The sequence below is a fragment of the Thunnus maccoyii genome, chromosome 13 (assembly GCF_910596095.1).
Source record: "Thunnus maccoyii chromosome 13, fThuMac1.1, whole genome shotgun sequence".
Lineage (NCBI taxonomy): Eukaryota > Metazoa > Chordata > Actinopteri > Scombriformes > Scombridae > Thunnus > Thunnus maccoyii.
The window spans coordinates 21,898,513-21,916,075 of NC_056545.1; the positions used below are offsets into that span (position 1 = coordinate 21,898,513).

The 17,563-nt window shown below is 40.1% G+C and overlaps 1 protein-coding gene across 3 annotated transcripts; it reads left to right on the forward strand.

Annotated features, from left to right (window-relative positions):
- The first annotated feature begins 2,802 nt into the window (after window positions 1-2,802).
- cchcr1 (coiled-coil alpha-helical rod protein 1) lies at window positions 2,803-12,234 on the forward strand. 3 transcript variants are annotated; one of them, XM_042432286.1, is made up of 19 exons: window positions 2,803-3,149; window positions 4,051-4,345; window positions 4,445-4,612; window positions 4,787-4,904; window positions 5,155-5,349; window positions 5,648-5,811; window positions 5,930-6,044; window positions 6,240-6,350; window positions 7,052-7,195; window positions 7,295-7,405; window positions 7,683-7,789; window positions 7,934-8,046; window positions 8,134-8,206; window positions 8,853-8,971; window positions 9,086-9,274; window positions 10,537-10,638; window positions 10,802-10,947; window positions 11,038-11,179; window positions 11,261-12,234. In XM_042432286.1, exons 1-19 carry the CDS (start codon window positions 3,071-3,073, stop codon window positions 11,344-11,346), a joined length of 2,577 nt encoding a protein of 858 aa, XP_042288220.1. In that variant the 5' UTR covers window positions 2,803-3,070; the 3' UTR covers window positions 11,347-12,234. The 3 variants fall into 3 exon arrangements, with proteins under 3 accessions (XP_042288220.1, XP_042288221.1, XP_042288219.1); XM_042432287.1 differs by having other exon boundaries at window positions 11,306-12,234; XM_042432285.1 differs by having other exon boundaries at window positions 2,804-3,149; window positions 11,283-12,234.
- The last annotated feature ends 5,329 nt before the right edge of the window (window positions 12,235-17,563 follow it).

Consider the following 17,563-nt stretch of genomic DNA (forward strand, 5'->3'; position numbering starts at 1 on the left):
GATGAAGCAGCTTCCGTGGCCGTGATTGTGCCAGAGCAGCCGTCGTCCTTCACTGTCTTCTTTCATAATGCAAAAATTCACATCTAGGGTTGGTAGGCATTCAGAGCTTTGCCGAAGGACAGCTCAGCAGGATGAAAGCTTACTGTACAGGACTTTAAACTGACTTCGCTTACAGTCCCCAGCATACCTTATAAAATACGAGGTCCTGTAGAATGCAAGCTCTTGTACTTAGAGGAGTGTTTCAGTGGTGCCACAGGCATCAAAATACATATTTATACCAGTCTTTCAGGCATCATATACTTAATTTCTGCATATATTTGCTCTAGTACATGTCATGAAAGCCTGAATGTGTGTAGCCTGGGATCAATCTATCAAGGCCTCAACCAGCCTGTCCTGATGGGCCCACTTGTCAATAATCCAACATTGTTTTTTTCAAGCTGAGCCTGACTGGGCACCATGATTGCAGGCCTCGGCCACCAGGCACTCACCCATGAGCTCCCCTGCAGGCCTGGCTGGAGGAAGGAGCATCAGTGGAGCAAACTCAACTGTGAGAGGGGTTTGGCAGAATCAAGAAGAAGAACAACTGACACGGCCTCTGTGGTCACAAGCACTGGGTGACTGAAAGATTAAAATCAAGGTTACAAGAGGTCGAATTGGGCTCACCCTGAGGGTCTTAGCAAGGACCTCAGATAAATGAAAGGTACTCAGTGTAGTCTCCCTTCCTTGAAAGGAACCAGCTTAGGTGGTTTGTGCATCTGATAAGCATGACTCCCTGTGGAGGTACATCCAACAATAAAGGGATTACATATCCCATCTGCCCTGAGAGCTCCTCGGGATAACCCAGGAGGAGCTGGAAGACGTAGCTGAGGAGAGGAACACCTGTGCTATCTTGCTGCTGTTGCCGCCACCTGATCCCAGATCAATTTGCCATATTAAACCTTTTTGGCGACAACTCATAAACCTACCACAGTCTGCTGTCTGCCTTTTAAAAATGCTCTTCTCATCTGTCATGTCTGTGTTTCAAGCACTGTAATCAGTGAATATCCACCTTCATTATCTCTTAAGCATCCTTCAAGGAGACATAGCATCTTAATTCAACCCTTTGTCTAATAAGGGTCAGTATTGTCTTTGCTTTCTGGATTCCCAGTGGCCCTTTCCCACCCCTCTTTTCCTCTGCTTTGTTCTTCAGGACCTACTGCAGTGTCTGTTGAGTGCTGAGACGATACAGCACCAGCATGCCCAAATAATGCACAGCACTCCTACCGTTCTCCTCAAACAACCATTTCACTACATAATGGATATGATGCAAGATTCACAGTCTTTCATGTTGTCCTGGCATCTCTCGTGTTTCTTGGTAATGTACCTATATTTCTATACATTTTTGTCATTTGTTGAGATATTTACATAGCCATCTCCTTCCTACAACTTCTTCCTCTCAGTTAATTTACTTTCTGTATGTCACTGGATTTCATTGTCAGGTTATATTTATATATTTTTTCATTAATGTAAATGAAACAAAATAAAATGTATCTTTGTTCCTTGAATACACCATAAATAGATTACATTAGATTAGTATGAAACTTTAATGAACCCCAGGGGAAAGTGGGTCATGGTAGCTGTAGAGATATACAGTAGATAAGACAAGAGCAAATAGAAATGGCTGATGAAGATACTAGAAGAAAAAACACAACAAGATATATAAAAAATATGGTGGTTATAGTGACTATTGCACACTGAATATACTGCCAATTGCATAACAAGTGATAGATAGAGTCCTTCATTTGACAGTGAGCACATGTTTTTAGGTTATAGATGCAGTGAATACAAAATGTGCATCATTGCAGACAGAGGATAGTGAGCACACAGAAATCTGTCAAAATATGCAAATGTCTAATGTAAATTATTCATATATTGATCATTTTACAGTTGGAGGTGACATATTTATAGATGCACCTCATTCCAAAAAATCAGCTACAAAAGCAACTTATTACCAAATCATTGAATTCTGCACTTATTTGCTACTCTAAAGGGTGCGCTCCCTTTTCTGTAGGACTGGAGATATCATGTAGAAATTGTCTGTCAGACACCTCTGGGTGTTCTTGAGGTGGGGGTCCTGGGTAAAGAAAAGAAAAGCTTAGTTTATCAATTCATTAAGTGCATGTCCACAGAGCCCATTTTCCACTAATGGTCACAATGATATCTCTATTCAAATTAAAATACCTCATGGAATAATCTCATGTGAATGCTCTTATGGACCAGAACTTTAATTGCACACACTAAGGGACAGGTAGGCAGAGGTAATGATTAATTTTCATATGATGTATGCTGCTCTCCCTGCTGTGATTTCCCAGCCAGTGTTCATTATCAGTATCTAACAGCTTATAATGCTTTGTAATTTACCCTGCACTGAAGTATAGCTTGTTATGATAGGGATCCCCTATGGAGTTTGAGACCCTTCTATCATTACCTCCTATCATACGATACTGTGTGTCAATCAAACTCACAGCTCCACCCCTGTGCAACAAAATGTTATAGTACTGGACTTAAGATGTCCTGAGTTTAGTCTATCAGGATAGCTGCTATCCCAGGTTGGGTACTGGATCCGTGCCACGTAAACTCTGCACCAATATCACGGTTTAGACTGGGCCAATGCAGGGTTTTGTCTTGGGAAGGAGACGATAAATGTGGGGCAGTCTGATACAGCAGGAAGTCCACCCTGCAAGACTGCGCTCAGGGAAAACGAAAACCAAGTTTACTTTAAGGTTCCTTCCAATCTCCCGTGATGCACCGCGCTGTTGTAATTTGTTGTGTATTTATATTAAATTAATAAACATGAATATTAGCCGGGTTGCAGCGACTGCTGAAATCCTTTAACTAATTTAACCGACGTTTAATTTGAACATAAAAAGTTGGCTAACAAAAGTAGCTCAGGCGGAGAGTTCACCGTTGTAAACCTGTAACTAAGGCAACGACGAATGACGTGAGTCGCGGGAGAATAAACGCGATCAGAGCAACACAACAACTTGGGAACTGTTTGTGTTCCTGTTTAGTTTGTGATTTCCAGTTATATATGTTGGACATGGAGGGACATAACTTTGGGAAAGACAGGCTTATCGTACCCACTGATTTCACCTCAGCGACGGTTTCAAGTAAGTCGCCTTTCCAGCCGTATTTTGGTGAAGCTGACATTTGTTCCTAACTGAAAACCAGCATTAGCTAGCCCTCAGTGTAACCTGCGTTAAATTAACACACTGGCTGAGCTATTTTGCGCTAGTCTGCTCTATTGTTAACTGATTATTATCAAGAAGAAGAGGCTGTTTTAGGGGAGGGGAGTGGTCAAGTTAATCTTTCTAACTCTCTTTACAGTTCATTGTCAAAAGGTTTGGGGATAACGTAGTAGAAATATTTATTACATTGGTGACGACGCTGAAGTTAGCTTCTGATTGGGGGTGAAGTTAAATGAAGGGAAAAGTTACAGAGGAAAGTTAAGGGAAACATAAATGATTTTTAGCGGCTTATTCTCCGTTTTGCACCACATGCACTTGTGACAAAGCGTTACACATCGTAGCAAAAGTCTTAACGCTGTTTAAACCCACTTTCAGATTTGTGAAACCTTTATTTTGCTTATGAAAGCAGAAAAAGGGCGATATCTCAGCGTTTTCCCCCCAAAACCACTGTACTTAGCCTTGTCAAATCTGGACTAGATTAACAAGGAGACTCTCATTAAAACACAGTTTCATATTTGTGAAACCTTTATTCTATTTGTGACAACAGAAAAAAGTCGATTTAACTGCTATTTTTTTTCTGTTTTCACAAATAGAATAAAGGTTTCACAAATCTGAAAGTGGGTTTAAACAGAATCAAGGCTTTTGCAAAGATGTCTAACACTTTTTCACAAGTGTAAGTGGTGCTAAAACTTAACTTTCCCCTTAACCCTGAATCAGAAGCTGTGAATCGGAAGCTAACTTCAGTGTCGTACATTGGCATAGGTTTAGACTGGCTAACATATACACACTCATTCACAGTCACATTTCATTTTATGTTATGCAGGGAATATCCAGGACAACCTGGTGCCCCCATCGCATTTCACATCGAGTGTCCAACCTGTTGGAGCACACAGAGGCGTCCAAGTCTCAGGGACACCACCATCCATCTCCTGGATAAACCCAAATTTATCATCAGCACCATCAGAGGATCCAGGTCCTGCCAACCCATGGCTGGCCATCACTCAGGCCCAACAAGAAATACTGGAGCTGAGGAAAGAAAATCAGAGGATGAGGATATTACAAAGAGACAGCGTAAGAGGAAGAGCCCCTGTGGATCACCCATCAGACTTTAGGGCAAGGTATCCCACAATATGTTTTATATGGTCAGATATACCATTGTTGTGTGTTAGTTGGGTGCCATATCGGGTACACAAATAGCTCCTCTTCCTCAAACACAGATCTACAGAGAGAAGTGAGCAGTGGTCCAGATGGGAGTCAGAGTGGCGTCTGGAGGCAGAAAAGCACAAGGCTGAAGCTGAAAGGTTGAAGGGGCAAGTGGAGGCCCTGAAAGAGACTGCAGGGAGATACAGGGAAGAGATGAGAGACAAAGACATCACCTTGAACAGGTAGGAGATATGCTTATGTAGCAAAGCAGTGGTTTGTTGTACTGTGCCTGATGATGCTTTGCAATTGAGTCATTTTATGGTGGAGTCCGGTATTCTCTGTGTAACTACACGTTGCAGAAATCAGTGATAAATACTTTTGAACAACCTTAACATGGCATAACCTTTGTACAACAGACAGGGCCATGATTTGGAAGCAATGCGTGAGGAGCTTTGTAAAACAAAGACTGAACTCGGCCAAATCAGAGAGGAGCTCACTTGCAGCTGCGTGCAGAAGGAGAAAATAAGCTCACAGGTAGTGTTGTTTACTGATAAAACATTTCATTTTGACGTTACTGTCGACTAAGATCGCCAGAGAGTTACTGACATTATATAAATCAGTTTGACAGCTTGTAGCCTGGTGTTTTTAGTATAGTCTTGTTGTCTTAATAGCCGCTTACTGTCACTTGGCAATTTTAATTCAGCAAAAATTTGCATGATTACTTTCATATATGAATATTCTTCTGTGTTTCATGTTGTGTTCAACATCATTTTGTTTCTTGCAGCTTGAAAGACTAAAGAGAGAGTCTGGTGAGGAATTTGCAAAGATGAGGAAAGCTGTAGAGAGGAGCAAAGAGGAAGCCCGGGAGCTTGCTCTGAAGGCTGAGATGGGCAGGCTACAGGCAGAGGAAGAGGCCAAAAGACATGCTCTTAGAGTGTCAGAGCAACTGGCGGAAATGCAGAAGAAGCAGGAGGTAGAGGTATGTGGCAAAAACACTGCAAGGAAATTGAAACCATCCTAAATTTTACACATATTTGGAGCAAGATGAGGCAGTGATTTGAGTGACCTCCGTTCAGCTAATGGCCCTGCAGCCCAAGCCCCCCGCGTCAGTGATTACCCACCCCGCTGAAATGTCCCTGAGCTTTTCTGTAACAGATCCTTTAGTCTGACCCTCCTCAGGGGGGGTGAAAGGAAAATTTCTCCTTGGGGATCAATACGGTATTACATCATTTGTATGTGTCTTAAAATTTCCAGTGTTTGCCTTGTTTCACTTTCAGCTGCAACAACTGAATGATTCCCACTCTGCAGAGTTGAGTGCAGCAAGAAAAACAAACGGAGAACTACAGGACAGACTTCAAGTAATGACCTCAGAATTGCTGCAGCTGAAAAGCAGTCTGACGGAGGTATCTACTGAGAGAGACGGGCTGAAAGAACATTTAAGGTGCCACATTCAATTTAAAACTAAATAGAGATGAACTACGATTTCACTTTGGAGCCTCAGAGTTACTGATTTTTTTTTTTTTGATTTCTTTTTTTTGGATGTGTATATCATTTTTCAGCCAAATGGGACGAGCTTTTGAGACACAATCGGCAACTCTGCACAGCCTCAGAAATTACATCGGCCAGCTCGCCCCAGAGAAAGGAGAGAGGGAACAATTAAATGAAGCTGTCGAGGTGGAGACAATATAAACAGTATTGATTGCAATCAGCCTACTATAAAGTAATTGCATGGGGAAACACTTAAATGTTGTTCTTTTCAGTAGATTGATGAAAGAATAGTGGAGCAAATTAGTGTTAGATTTGCATGTTATACTAATTCATCCCATTATGTGTACTTGTTTTTAAATTATAATCTTGTAAATTTTGTAGAGGCTGAACAAAGAGAAAGCGGCTCTTCAGATGACCACAGAGCTTCTGACAGTCAGACTTAACTCTGTGAACGAGATACTCACCCTCCAAGAGGAGAAAATGGTGAAGATGGTGAGTGTTTTTTGGTTTATTCAGAGTTAGAATCAGCAACTACAACTACAGTCAACAACGGGGATGCTCAGGAAACTGTCAGAAAGCCACAAGTCGGATCATAACTCTCTAAATAGGTCTATCAAATGATTACAAGCCTAGGCTGAGAGCACATGGTGAGCACTACCACTGCTTTTTGCAGGCTGAGCCACTGCTTTCTTCCGTATACGTCTGTGCCAAACAAGTACTGTAATTACCTATCATTGTGTGCTGTTGGCTTTAGGTTGTAAAGTTTTCAAGGGCAGTCCTATCTCAGAAGTCTGGAAAAATGGTCTGAAGTGATTTTGAGGACACTCATGCCAACCATTTTCCAAAGCAGACCACGGGGTTTTAGATTGATAATGGAAGACAAGACTACAGAGCCCTGAAGAGAGTGATTCAGGTGGCAGAGCACTTCACCAGATGTGCTACATCCAACTTTTTTTCTTGCTTTTGTACCCGATTTTGATTTCCATTTATGTTATTGTGGAATGTATGCCAACCTGCAGAAACTTGAAAGCTGTTTGAGATAGGAAATCCATCGTAGTAAACAAGACATATTCTGTGTTCTTTGGAGGTTATGTGTTTGTTGTAATATGCTTGTGGGAGAAAAAGAAAAATCATTCATCATTTAAAAAAATTGTGCGTGTGTGTGTTTATCCTACATGTGTGTGTTTAAATAGATCTCAACTGACCTACTTGTGAAAAATGGATCTGAGGGCCTTAGTGTGCTTCACCTCTGGAGAGAGAAAGTCTTCAAGTTGTGCGTCCAGCTTCGCTCAAAGGACATTGAACTACGAGGAGAGAAGGATAAACTTCTGTCAAAAGTATGAAAACAGTCGTCTTTTAGTATACCACAATACAATCATGTCCAGTGTGTTTGAAACAGTGTTTAAAGTTGGGTCCTGTATCGTGCTGCGTTTTAGGTCAGATTCATGGAGCAGCAGCTCCAGCAGGAGCAGCACCGGGCAAGTGTGCTTCAACACAGTCTAGATGACAGGATAGCTGAACTGGACCTGGAGAGAGTGGAAAAGGAGGTGAGTACCAGAGCAAGAGATGTGATTTAAGTGGCTGTCTGAAATTTTGATGATGTATGATACATTTGGGGGCTGCTTAGTAAAGTGATAAATGCTTGCACATTTTTACCACAACAGAGGATGAGGACTATATGAAAACTTTGCAAGGTTCTAGTAGCAGGTTTGACGTTGAGGTTTTAAGAACAGCAGCTGGGCACAAAGACACACTCAAAACTGAGCATTGCAATAGATTTGTATAAGATACCACATTATTTGGATGTGTGTTTTTCTTCCCCAGTCAGTGAAACAGGACTTAACCCAGACTCACAAGGAGAACTCACAGCTGAAGTCACAGAGTCACAAAGCAGAAGCTGAACTCAAAACCCTGACAGAAGCAGTAAATAGGTAAAACACATTTATTTGAATTCAATAATGAGAGGATTGGTTGGTTTAAAAAAAAAAAAAAAGCAAAACCACTTTTCTTGTCAGTGTTAGAAGTTTCACTACAGTTAATTCTATGTTCTCATGTATTTCCGCTGTGCCTCACAGGTTCAGTCTGGCATTTGGAAGCAAGGTGGCAGAAGTGGATGCAGCTCAAACAAGACTCAACACTTTCACCCAGAGGCTAACTTTCGCTAAAAGACGAGTGGACACCATCCATGGTGCAGTTAATGGGCTGATTGTGATGCTTCAGTTCAAACTGCATTTGTCTGATAGATAAAGGACATCACAATGTTTTTGCTTTACAGGTTTGATCATGAGGAGGCAGGCTCTGCAGAAAGTTCAGCAAGCCAGTAAACAGGCAGATCATGCTGCTGACAGGTATCTGTCAATTTTTACATGATGAATGCACCTAAACGCCACCTGGGTACAAGAAATCAGTGTTGAAAGTGTTTATTCTGATCAACAGCATGCACAACCCCGTCTCTTCTCTTTAGGCTGTGACCAGCAGATATAATATGTTTACTTCTTAAATTATGTAAATGATGTATCACTGGTCAGATAGGCAGTTGACTGATGGATATAAATGCGATTAATTTACCATCTTCTATTGAGTATTCATTTAATCCACCAACCCCTTCAGCACTAATTCAATGAATTTTAATTATAATCTTGATTTATACAGTGTCCAAATAAAAGCATAGTGCTTATAAAACCATGCAAAAAAGAAGAAGCTGTCAAACATTAAACAATCAGTTTCAGCTTTTTTAGGTTGGAAAAAGACTAGGTTGATGTTACTGAAATCAGTTTTGCAAAGAATATTTTTCTGATATCTGGTCAGTATATCACGTTATTTCAATTGTATGCAAAGTCGGTTCTTCTAAGGGATTTATTAGCCTACTTGTAAAAACAGTTGGTTTCTGGCTGGCTTGTCTTGTTATACACTTTGTGCAGTTGCTTCTCTACCTCTCTGGTTGACTTTCTGCTCTTTTGTTTGCTCTGCCATCTTGTCTGTGTTGCCCTGCAGCATCAGAAACCTCCAAACAGAGCTTAGTCTGGTGTGTGAAGAGAGGGACAAGCTAACACAGGAGCTCAAAAGAACCCCGGAGCTCATCGAGAAAGCGTTGGCTGATCTGAAAGAAAAATGTGAGCACCCTTACAACTCACAACACCTTATTAAAATTCATGATCTGTTTATCTGTTGTGTATCCGTGTTTTGGCGATACATGTGTCTCAGTTTACCTTCGGACGTCTCCTCAGATGAGAGCAAACTGAGGGAGCAGCAGCAGGAGCTGGAGCAGAGCTGGGTGGAGGTCCGGCAGGCTGCGGCCGGTCGAGAGGAGGCCCAGCAAAGCCTGCAGCAGATCCAGGCCCAGCTGGACGAGAGCAAGGTCAACCTGGAGAAACTCCAATCTGAACTGCTCAGCCAGCAGGAGCACAGCGAGCAGGGTGAGGCAGCAGTTACCTAAAGCCGCATGACTGTTTTTCAGCCTTGACTTATCCAGGGCGAGCAGACTGAGCACTCCTGATCTTTTTCAGAAATGTCCTTCATCGCAGTTTCCACATATTCACACCTAAGATCAGTTTGCCACTTCAGTCTTCTCAGTAGTTTCACCGGAGCATTTGGGGATTAAGTGACATGCTCAAGAGCACCTTGACTGTCGTTGTTCAGGGACGGTGTTACTGAGTTTCCCCAATCAGTTTTTCCCAGCTGGTTCAAGGATTCAACCTTGCCACCTCTAAATCTTCTAAGCTTTAAACCTGCAATAACTGTTTTTTTTTTTTTGCCACCTGTGAGCATCGGAAACAAGCTGTGAACATTTACTGACATATCATCACCTTTTAAGTTGTTATAACAAGCTTGTTAGCAAACAGTTGCCTATATATACATCCAGCAGATGCAGACCAACATTAGCATTCATTCGGATGTTCCTGTCTACCTGGCAAATTTAAGTCCAGTGTTCACTCTCCTTTAGCTCTGTTTTGGTCTCCACAAACTGAGGGAAATATCTGGCTCTTTAACTACTAAATGCTCTGTTTGGTGCTGAGCAGGTAGTGTACAGTGGGTTTTTTAGAGTTGTTTAGATGAAAACAGCTGTCTGCTGTGGCTGAAAACAATGGTATGAGAGTCAAGAGAATGAACCAAAACAGCAAATTTGCAGGCCACCCAACCAAAAGTCAGGTGATTATTCTCTGCAGGTTGATCACTATGAGCGAACCCTTTCACATACAAGTAGTCATATGATTTGTTGTTAATATAAAGATATTGATTATAGCTTTAATAACTTTACAATAAGTTTAACATAATGCAGGCATTAAATTCACACTGTTGGATGTAGTTTCTTTGAAATGCATCACTGTATATTTCTCTGCTTTTATTGAAACAAAAGCTTCGCCAATGTTTGCCACCAGCTTGAATTAAAAAAACTAAATGGAATTGATATTTGTTCTGACCTTTAGGCTATTGCTACCTTGCTGTTTGTCAGTCCTTTATGCACTACCATGGACACATTGTAATAATTCATAACTCTGAAATTGATTCAATCAGCTCCTTGTTTGTGGAGGTCGTGCTATCTATGAGAATTTGCTAACAGATTTGATCAAATCCTGTTCATCCCCTGAGGTCCATACAAATACAGAAATAAAGACTCATTGTTTCCCATTGTGTGAGATTCTGTACTGAGGGATGTTGTATCTGTTATTCCTTTCAGCCCTGCAGGAGAGAGTGTCTGAGATCGAAGACCGCTGTGCTGAGAAGCTGAGACAGATGGAGTTTCAAGTCAATACAGCCAGGAGAGAGCACACCAAAGCAGGTAGCAGGATTAGCACCATGCTACCTCAGCCCACAGCAGCTTAACATGGGGGCTGAAGTCATATCTGTAAGGCAGACTGTGATCTAATATGACTGGAATTGTTTGCGCTGTATATAACAGCATTTCCCTATGGCTTTTGATATGTCTGTATTGGCTCTTGCAGTTATGACTTTGCGGCAGTTTGAGAGAGAGGCGGCGAGGAAAGAGAACCAGATGAGAGAAACTCAGCATTTGCACAGTGAACACACAAAGAGGGAGGTCCAGAATAAACATCTGAAGGAGACGGAGAGGGACAAAAACCTACTGCTGGTAATACTTTAAAGAAAAAGTCAGTTGTGGAAAATTTAGTTTCTTTCTTCATTGCTGTTGATGACCTCCTATGACCTGAATTTGTTGTAGGCCTCAGAGAGAGGGCTGATGAGTGAGTTTACAAGAGTTCGCACAACAGCTCTACAAAACTCTACCGCTCCCAGGGAACAACAAGAAAAACCTGCAGATAGAAGTCGCTCTGCAGAAGCAAAAATCCAGCTACCTGCACACAGTAAGTAGTTTCCTTACTGCTCACTCATCAGACATTTTTCTTCAGGCCTAACATTTACACAGACATGATTGATCTGACCAGTGACCTGTCTGTATCCTGTCAGCGAGACTCTTTTCTGTTTTGGAGGAGCTGCACACTCTCAGTGCCGCGGTGGTGAACAGCTCTGAGGACTCTGCAGAGGAGGAGGGACAGAATGACAGCGTGGAACCATCCACAGCTGATACATGAAGACGCTTCACTGGAGCCAGTCAACACACCTTTTAATTTGTACGACAGGTGGGCAGTTTTGATGCTTTTGGAGGAAAAAAAGCCACTGGAGCCAAACATCAGAAAAACATATATATGTCACATTATTACTGAGTGTTTAACAAGATGACAGCTAAATTTAACAAAAATATAAATTTAGGTAAAAATTCTTTCAATACATCTTCTACATTTATCTCCAAGATGATTTTTAACAGCGAAGATAAAAATATATTGATTGACTGAATATTTAACTTAAGATTTTGTGAAATCTACAAAAGCACTTCTCAACCAAAGTTGAATGAAAGGTTCAGATTTTTATGTGAATATCTAGTTTCAACATCAAACAGAATAATCTGGTACGTCAGTCTCTTGCTTCGACTAAATAACCTCACCAATAAGACTATGTTCACTCTCATACCGAATCTACTTGTTTTGAATAGTTGCCCTTTAAAAGTGGTCCCAGACTAGTTTTGAACCGTGTTTATTGACTCAAAGAAATGCTTTAAGTTAAGTTGATACGGTTGTGAAGATACATCAGATAAAATAATAGAATTAAAAATAACTGTCAATGGGAAAATAACTGGACACATGGTGATGACTTTATTAAATGCAAATATGTAACTAGATTTTTGTCAGTTTCAGTGAGCTTTTTATTCGTTGGCAAAGAGAAGCCTGACAGATACAAATACAGCTGACATAGTAGTCCTTTAGATGATTGTGTGATGATCCAAAGTGTCTCTTCGTTATGCAGAGACTGGTGCCATGTCTTACTTGTCATTGTGACTTAATAAAGTATTTTTGTATTGCAAGTTCTGTGGTGTTAAGTAATATGTTTTTAAACAGTATTTTGGGAAATGGTGATGAAGCAAGTGATAATTTGATCATGGCATCACTTCAGTTCACCGCTAATGCTCAGTAGCAACGTCAAACCCATTTAAAACATTAAAGCAAGCTTTTAAATAAGTTACTTTTTAAAATTAATTCAGATTTTTGCGTTAAGAATTAAATAAATAAGAATTTAAATGAAGTTGCTGAGAATGCTCAGTTTGTTCTGATAAAGCAGGTTTTAATGTGATTGGTGCATCTGCTCTGTTTCTCTTTATATTACACAGGGACAATTGGGAAGACCTATATGATTTCATATTGAAAAAAATCAATATTTTCTATTTGAAGTTCCTCTATAGAGGTCAATTTTAAAATGGCTTTGCAATCATAGGATGGATGCTGATAAACATCAAGATGAACCATATAATTGGGCTATTTGTCATGTTGTCATGAGTACTAATAAATTTTGCAATAGTTCAAAGTTTGCAGCCTCTAGGTAAAAGCATCTCATTGAGAACCGAAGGAGAGCAGAATGAAAATACTAATAATGTTGAGACTTTTCTACTCCGTTTTCTAAGAGCATCAGAAATCATTTGCAGGGACACACTGGTTACTGGAGAGGTGATTCATCTTGCCGAGCGGAGAGCGAATGCATCAAATTAAATTTTTTAAAAGAATATTATCGGATTTCAGCAGTGCAGTACTGCTTAGCTCTGCTGCCTCGGAGTTTGCAGAACAACACATAAGGTATGAGAACATTTTAATTTGTATTTTATATTAATCCTTTATTAATCTTACAAAGTGAAGTAAATATGTGAGGAATAATTTTAAAGGAACAAGCCACAAATTTAATATTCATTCTTCGACAGCCTTTTCATGTGCCATATTTTGGTTCACATCATTTATTAACATCATACATTAATATTAGAGGCAGCGTTATATCAATATCTCTGTAATATTAATAATTGTGAGTCATGATAGCAAATGTACAAGTGGGCCGACTTGAAGAAAACACAAAAAGGCAACTGAAAGCAAACGTCTCATTTGTGTGCAGGTTAAAGCCAGCAGAGGGCGTTGTTGTCAAAGCTTAGAGCAGCACAAACAGTGATTTCCACCATTCATTTAGACTAAATTCTGTGATGTGGTTTCCTCACAATATAATGAAAGACAATGAAGAACAATATGATTTCTATAGGTTATACAGGTGTTTCTTACTTGCAGCTTTAAGTTGGGCAGTGACTGTACAAGGATACTTGTAGTGAAAATCACTCAACCAACTATCAGTACTTAACTCTTCATCAAATGCAAAGGAAACCTTTCCATCACCATTTCATACCTCATGTGCTGTACTGTGTTTCTGCACTAATGGCAAAGTGAAATCTTTTAAACATGACAACAGGATTCTGGTGGAAAAACTTTCAAGATGATGCAAAATTATTGTTCTGTCCCCTGAGCGTAGCAAAAACGGATGTTACAATCTACAACCTGAATAAATGCATTTTATCCATCTTTATTGCCTCAGCGGTGTTGAGAGACTAGCACAGCAGCCAGACAACACCGTGGTAAACCGATGAATAATTTAGTAGAGCATTGCACTCCAGACAAGACATGAAATAAATGAGGTAATAAAAACCAATCAATAAGCTCCCGGTGGATTTTTATTAACAATTCAGAATTAATGGCATGTAAAATAAGTGCTCCAAACAAACAAGTGAGTGCCAACTAAATGTGTTTTTATTTTTTATTTTATTTATTTATTTTTTTACATATCTGTCTCCCATTTGTGTTGTGTGTGTGTATATATATGTATGAACCCTCCTCCCTCTGGTTCTCAGGCTGATACTGTGCTGTCAGAGTGCAGCGCGTCAAACCACAACGTCTGCTGTCATCAAGTGTCTGTGTCAAGGCTCAGTAAAAATATTCTTTCCCTGGTATGAACAAAACCTGCAGGTTCTTGCCACTGTTTGAATGTCATAGAAAGAATTTTGCCCTTTAGATGAACTGTATTGGTTTTTAATAGCCTTATCACTGCTATAGCCTGTGTCAAATATTTATGACACAACATACACAGAAACCAAATCTTACAAACACTTTGAGATTAGAAACAGAGTTCTATATTGTCCACCACACTGAGAAATGAAACTTCTCCATAGTCCAGACAACCAGCTAGAGTTAGTTGATGAAATATTAGCCGGCAAACACTGCTTGTTGTTTTTCTTCTTTGCTTTCAGTTTTTCTATCTTTGCTCCTCACACAGCAAACCAAGTTTTCTGCATCGCCAACTGGCCGCCACCAAAGTCAAACCTCACACGTCTGAAGTGTTGTGCGAATCCTCCGCCTGCAATACATTCTGTCACACTTTGCCAAATGTCCCCAAAGTCAGGTCCTCTTGGGGCTAGTCCTCATTCAAGTTTGCTGCAGCCACTGACTGGAATATGCTACAAAAATCCCTAAAACTGGTCAGTTTTTACCAACTATTTTCTCCCAAGGACATTATAACTGTTTCTGAAAATCAAGTTTTATAAAATCCTAGTAGATTCCTTTGTTATTTGCTGCTTGCAGTATTTAATAATTTATGAAATCTGTCATTAGAGGATTAGAAGCTACAAATACCATCATATCCTCAGTCGTGGGATGAAGATGAACTGTTTCAAACAAACTTGTCTAACACAGCGGCTTGACTCGTTCGGCCTAGTCCACATCTTTGCAAAGTCCTCGCAGTTCCGGAGGTCAGAGCAAACTTGGAGCTGTGCATGATGTTGATGTGATCCAGTAAGTCAGGGGTGTCAGCCACCAGTGTGGCATGCTGCATCAGAGCATGGCGGATGGTTGTGCACTGCTGTGGCAGGCTATGCTACAGGCTAGAACAGCAGCCACGGAGGAGAAGCACGAGGAGAGGCAGCCAAGTAACCCTATTTATAGATGCAGGCATGTGGAGCATTGTTTGGGGGGGTTTGGAGTGGACTGAACTGTCCAATCTTTTAACTACAGAAACGTTTTATGCTATTTTCCTGTTGTGGGTTTAAATGAGGCAGAATTCTGTTTTTCTTGTTTTAGTGTCTGTTGTGCAGCAGGCTAAGCGACAGTCTTGACCCCTGAACACTGACAAAAATAGATGATAAAAACACTTTTGCAAACAGAGTCCCATTTATCATAGAAGAAAACTTCAAAAAATTGTATATTATGTTTCCAGCCATTATACATTATAGTATACAGTACCCGATGTGTTTCCACATACACAGTTCAATTTATTTTAGCATTTCAGATCAATAAAAAAGTGCTTGAAGCCAAACCTCTTTTGCAGAAAACTCAGTGAGGTGATATTGATAAGATGGCTGACATATGGTTGGTTTTCGAAACGACAACATGTCTTCATCCACGCATGATGAAGTTTCCACCTGTGCCAATCAGTTCGGAGCTGTAATTGAAGTTCCCCTTTGGGATGATCAGTGTAATTGGGAATGCAGTGGTGAGATGTCGGTGGTGTTTACCAGATGCGTGAATGAATGAACAAATGTTGCAACTGATGCTTCCTACCTTTTGTTATTGACACAATGTGACGAACAAAGAGGCTCTCCGTACATGTGTTTAACCTGCTGTAAAAATAAAAATGCAAAAATTAAAATCGGGTCATGATAAGTGACACATTTGCCGAGATGGAATCACTTTTCTAATATTATGATTAGTGACTCGTTTGGAAGTAGATATAGTTATGTATATGTCACTATGGGTGCAAACTAAGCTATTAAAAACAATGTATATGTCAAGAGTAACACCTGCACAGTAACCTCAGTCCACAAGTTTTATTAAACCATTAGCTGCCAAAGTTCTGATCCAGGCCTGGATCCAAAGATCTTAAATTCTCTTATATATATATATATAAGGCAAAGAGCGAATCTTGTCTAAATGAAAAAGTTATCTGTATCAGTGTAGGTTCCAACCAGCATCATATTTTGCCCCTTATTCATCAGTCATGAGTATCTTAATATCTACATCAGCGTCACAGACGTCTCATGTTCACCATTTCGGTTTTGGCATTTGATACGTTTCATATATTGCAAACCTCACTGAGCATCTGATATGCATTTACAAAACCTTCAGAGGTCCTGTTTATTTGAATCATTGTGAAATGTCGGCACTAAACATTCAAATAGTGTTTGTGCTGTTGGATGAGATTGTAAGCAATTTAGACCGAGATCAACTTGTACGGACTCAGCTTGCATAAGCAAGAGTGTGAAAAACTTCAGCAACAAAACTGCAGCAGTGAATTTTTCAGTTATCACATTAAATATCCTGCCGAGTGTGTGGACTAAAGTTTCTCCGTTGTTTTAGAGGTAATGGGACTGAGAACATCAATGGGAAGTCTTATGTTAGCTCTATCCTTTAAAACATCTGTTGCTGAGATCTCATCAGGCAGAAAAGGAGACAAGGAATGTTTGAGAAAACAGCACAACGATAATTAAAATTGCCAGCCTAATTTGTTTTGTTCTGTAAGCGCTTTGCCTGTGGGATATTCAGTTAAAGACGAGGGAATGTTTAATCAAATTTCCATTAATATTCATCCGTGCTGCTGCACCTTAGCTCCCTCTGGTTACCAACATGCTGTTCAAATATCACTTCCTAATTACCAGATTTTGAGACTTTGATTTCATAATTTTCTTCATTTGCGAACAATCTGTTCTGCAAAATATCATTTTGATTCTGTTGCTGCTCTTTCTTCCAGGGACACTTGTTTGAGAAGATTGCAATGTGACAGTTTAATTACTTAGTATAGTAACGGACAAGTGAACTTTTCCCTCCACCTCTTTTCAATTATGTATCATCATAGTTTTCCATCATGTCAAGAGGAAAAGAAATAGTTGTTTGCTGAAGCAACTCTGCCATCTGCAAACAATAAATATCTTTCAGCTTTTGACTTGAAGAAATGAGCCTAATGATCATAGAGCACTGTGATCCATTCCTCTACGTAAAAACATTGCCTTGAGCTTCCCTTATTCCAACAGATATGCTAATAATAAAATAGTATTAACCTCAACTCATTTTACTAACACTGTACCTGACAGGCATCTTAATGAGACAATCTCATTGCACACATTAGGGGTTTCCAATCTGAGACTCTATGCAGGTTTTCACTCAATCCAGAGCAGCAGCTGGATCATGGTTGGAGACCCCCTTATATACGTCATAGCATGTAACAACAAACTGCATGATATATGAAGCTGCAGCAGGATCTTTTAGGGAATAAAGCATAAACTCTAGCATGGTATGATCTTGCAGCCCAAATTCAAACAGGATCAAACTGAGAATTTTTTT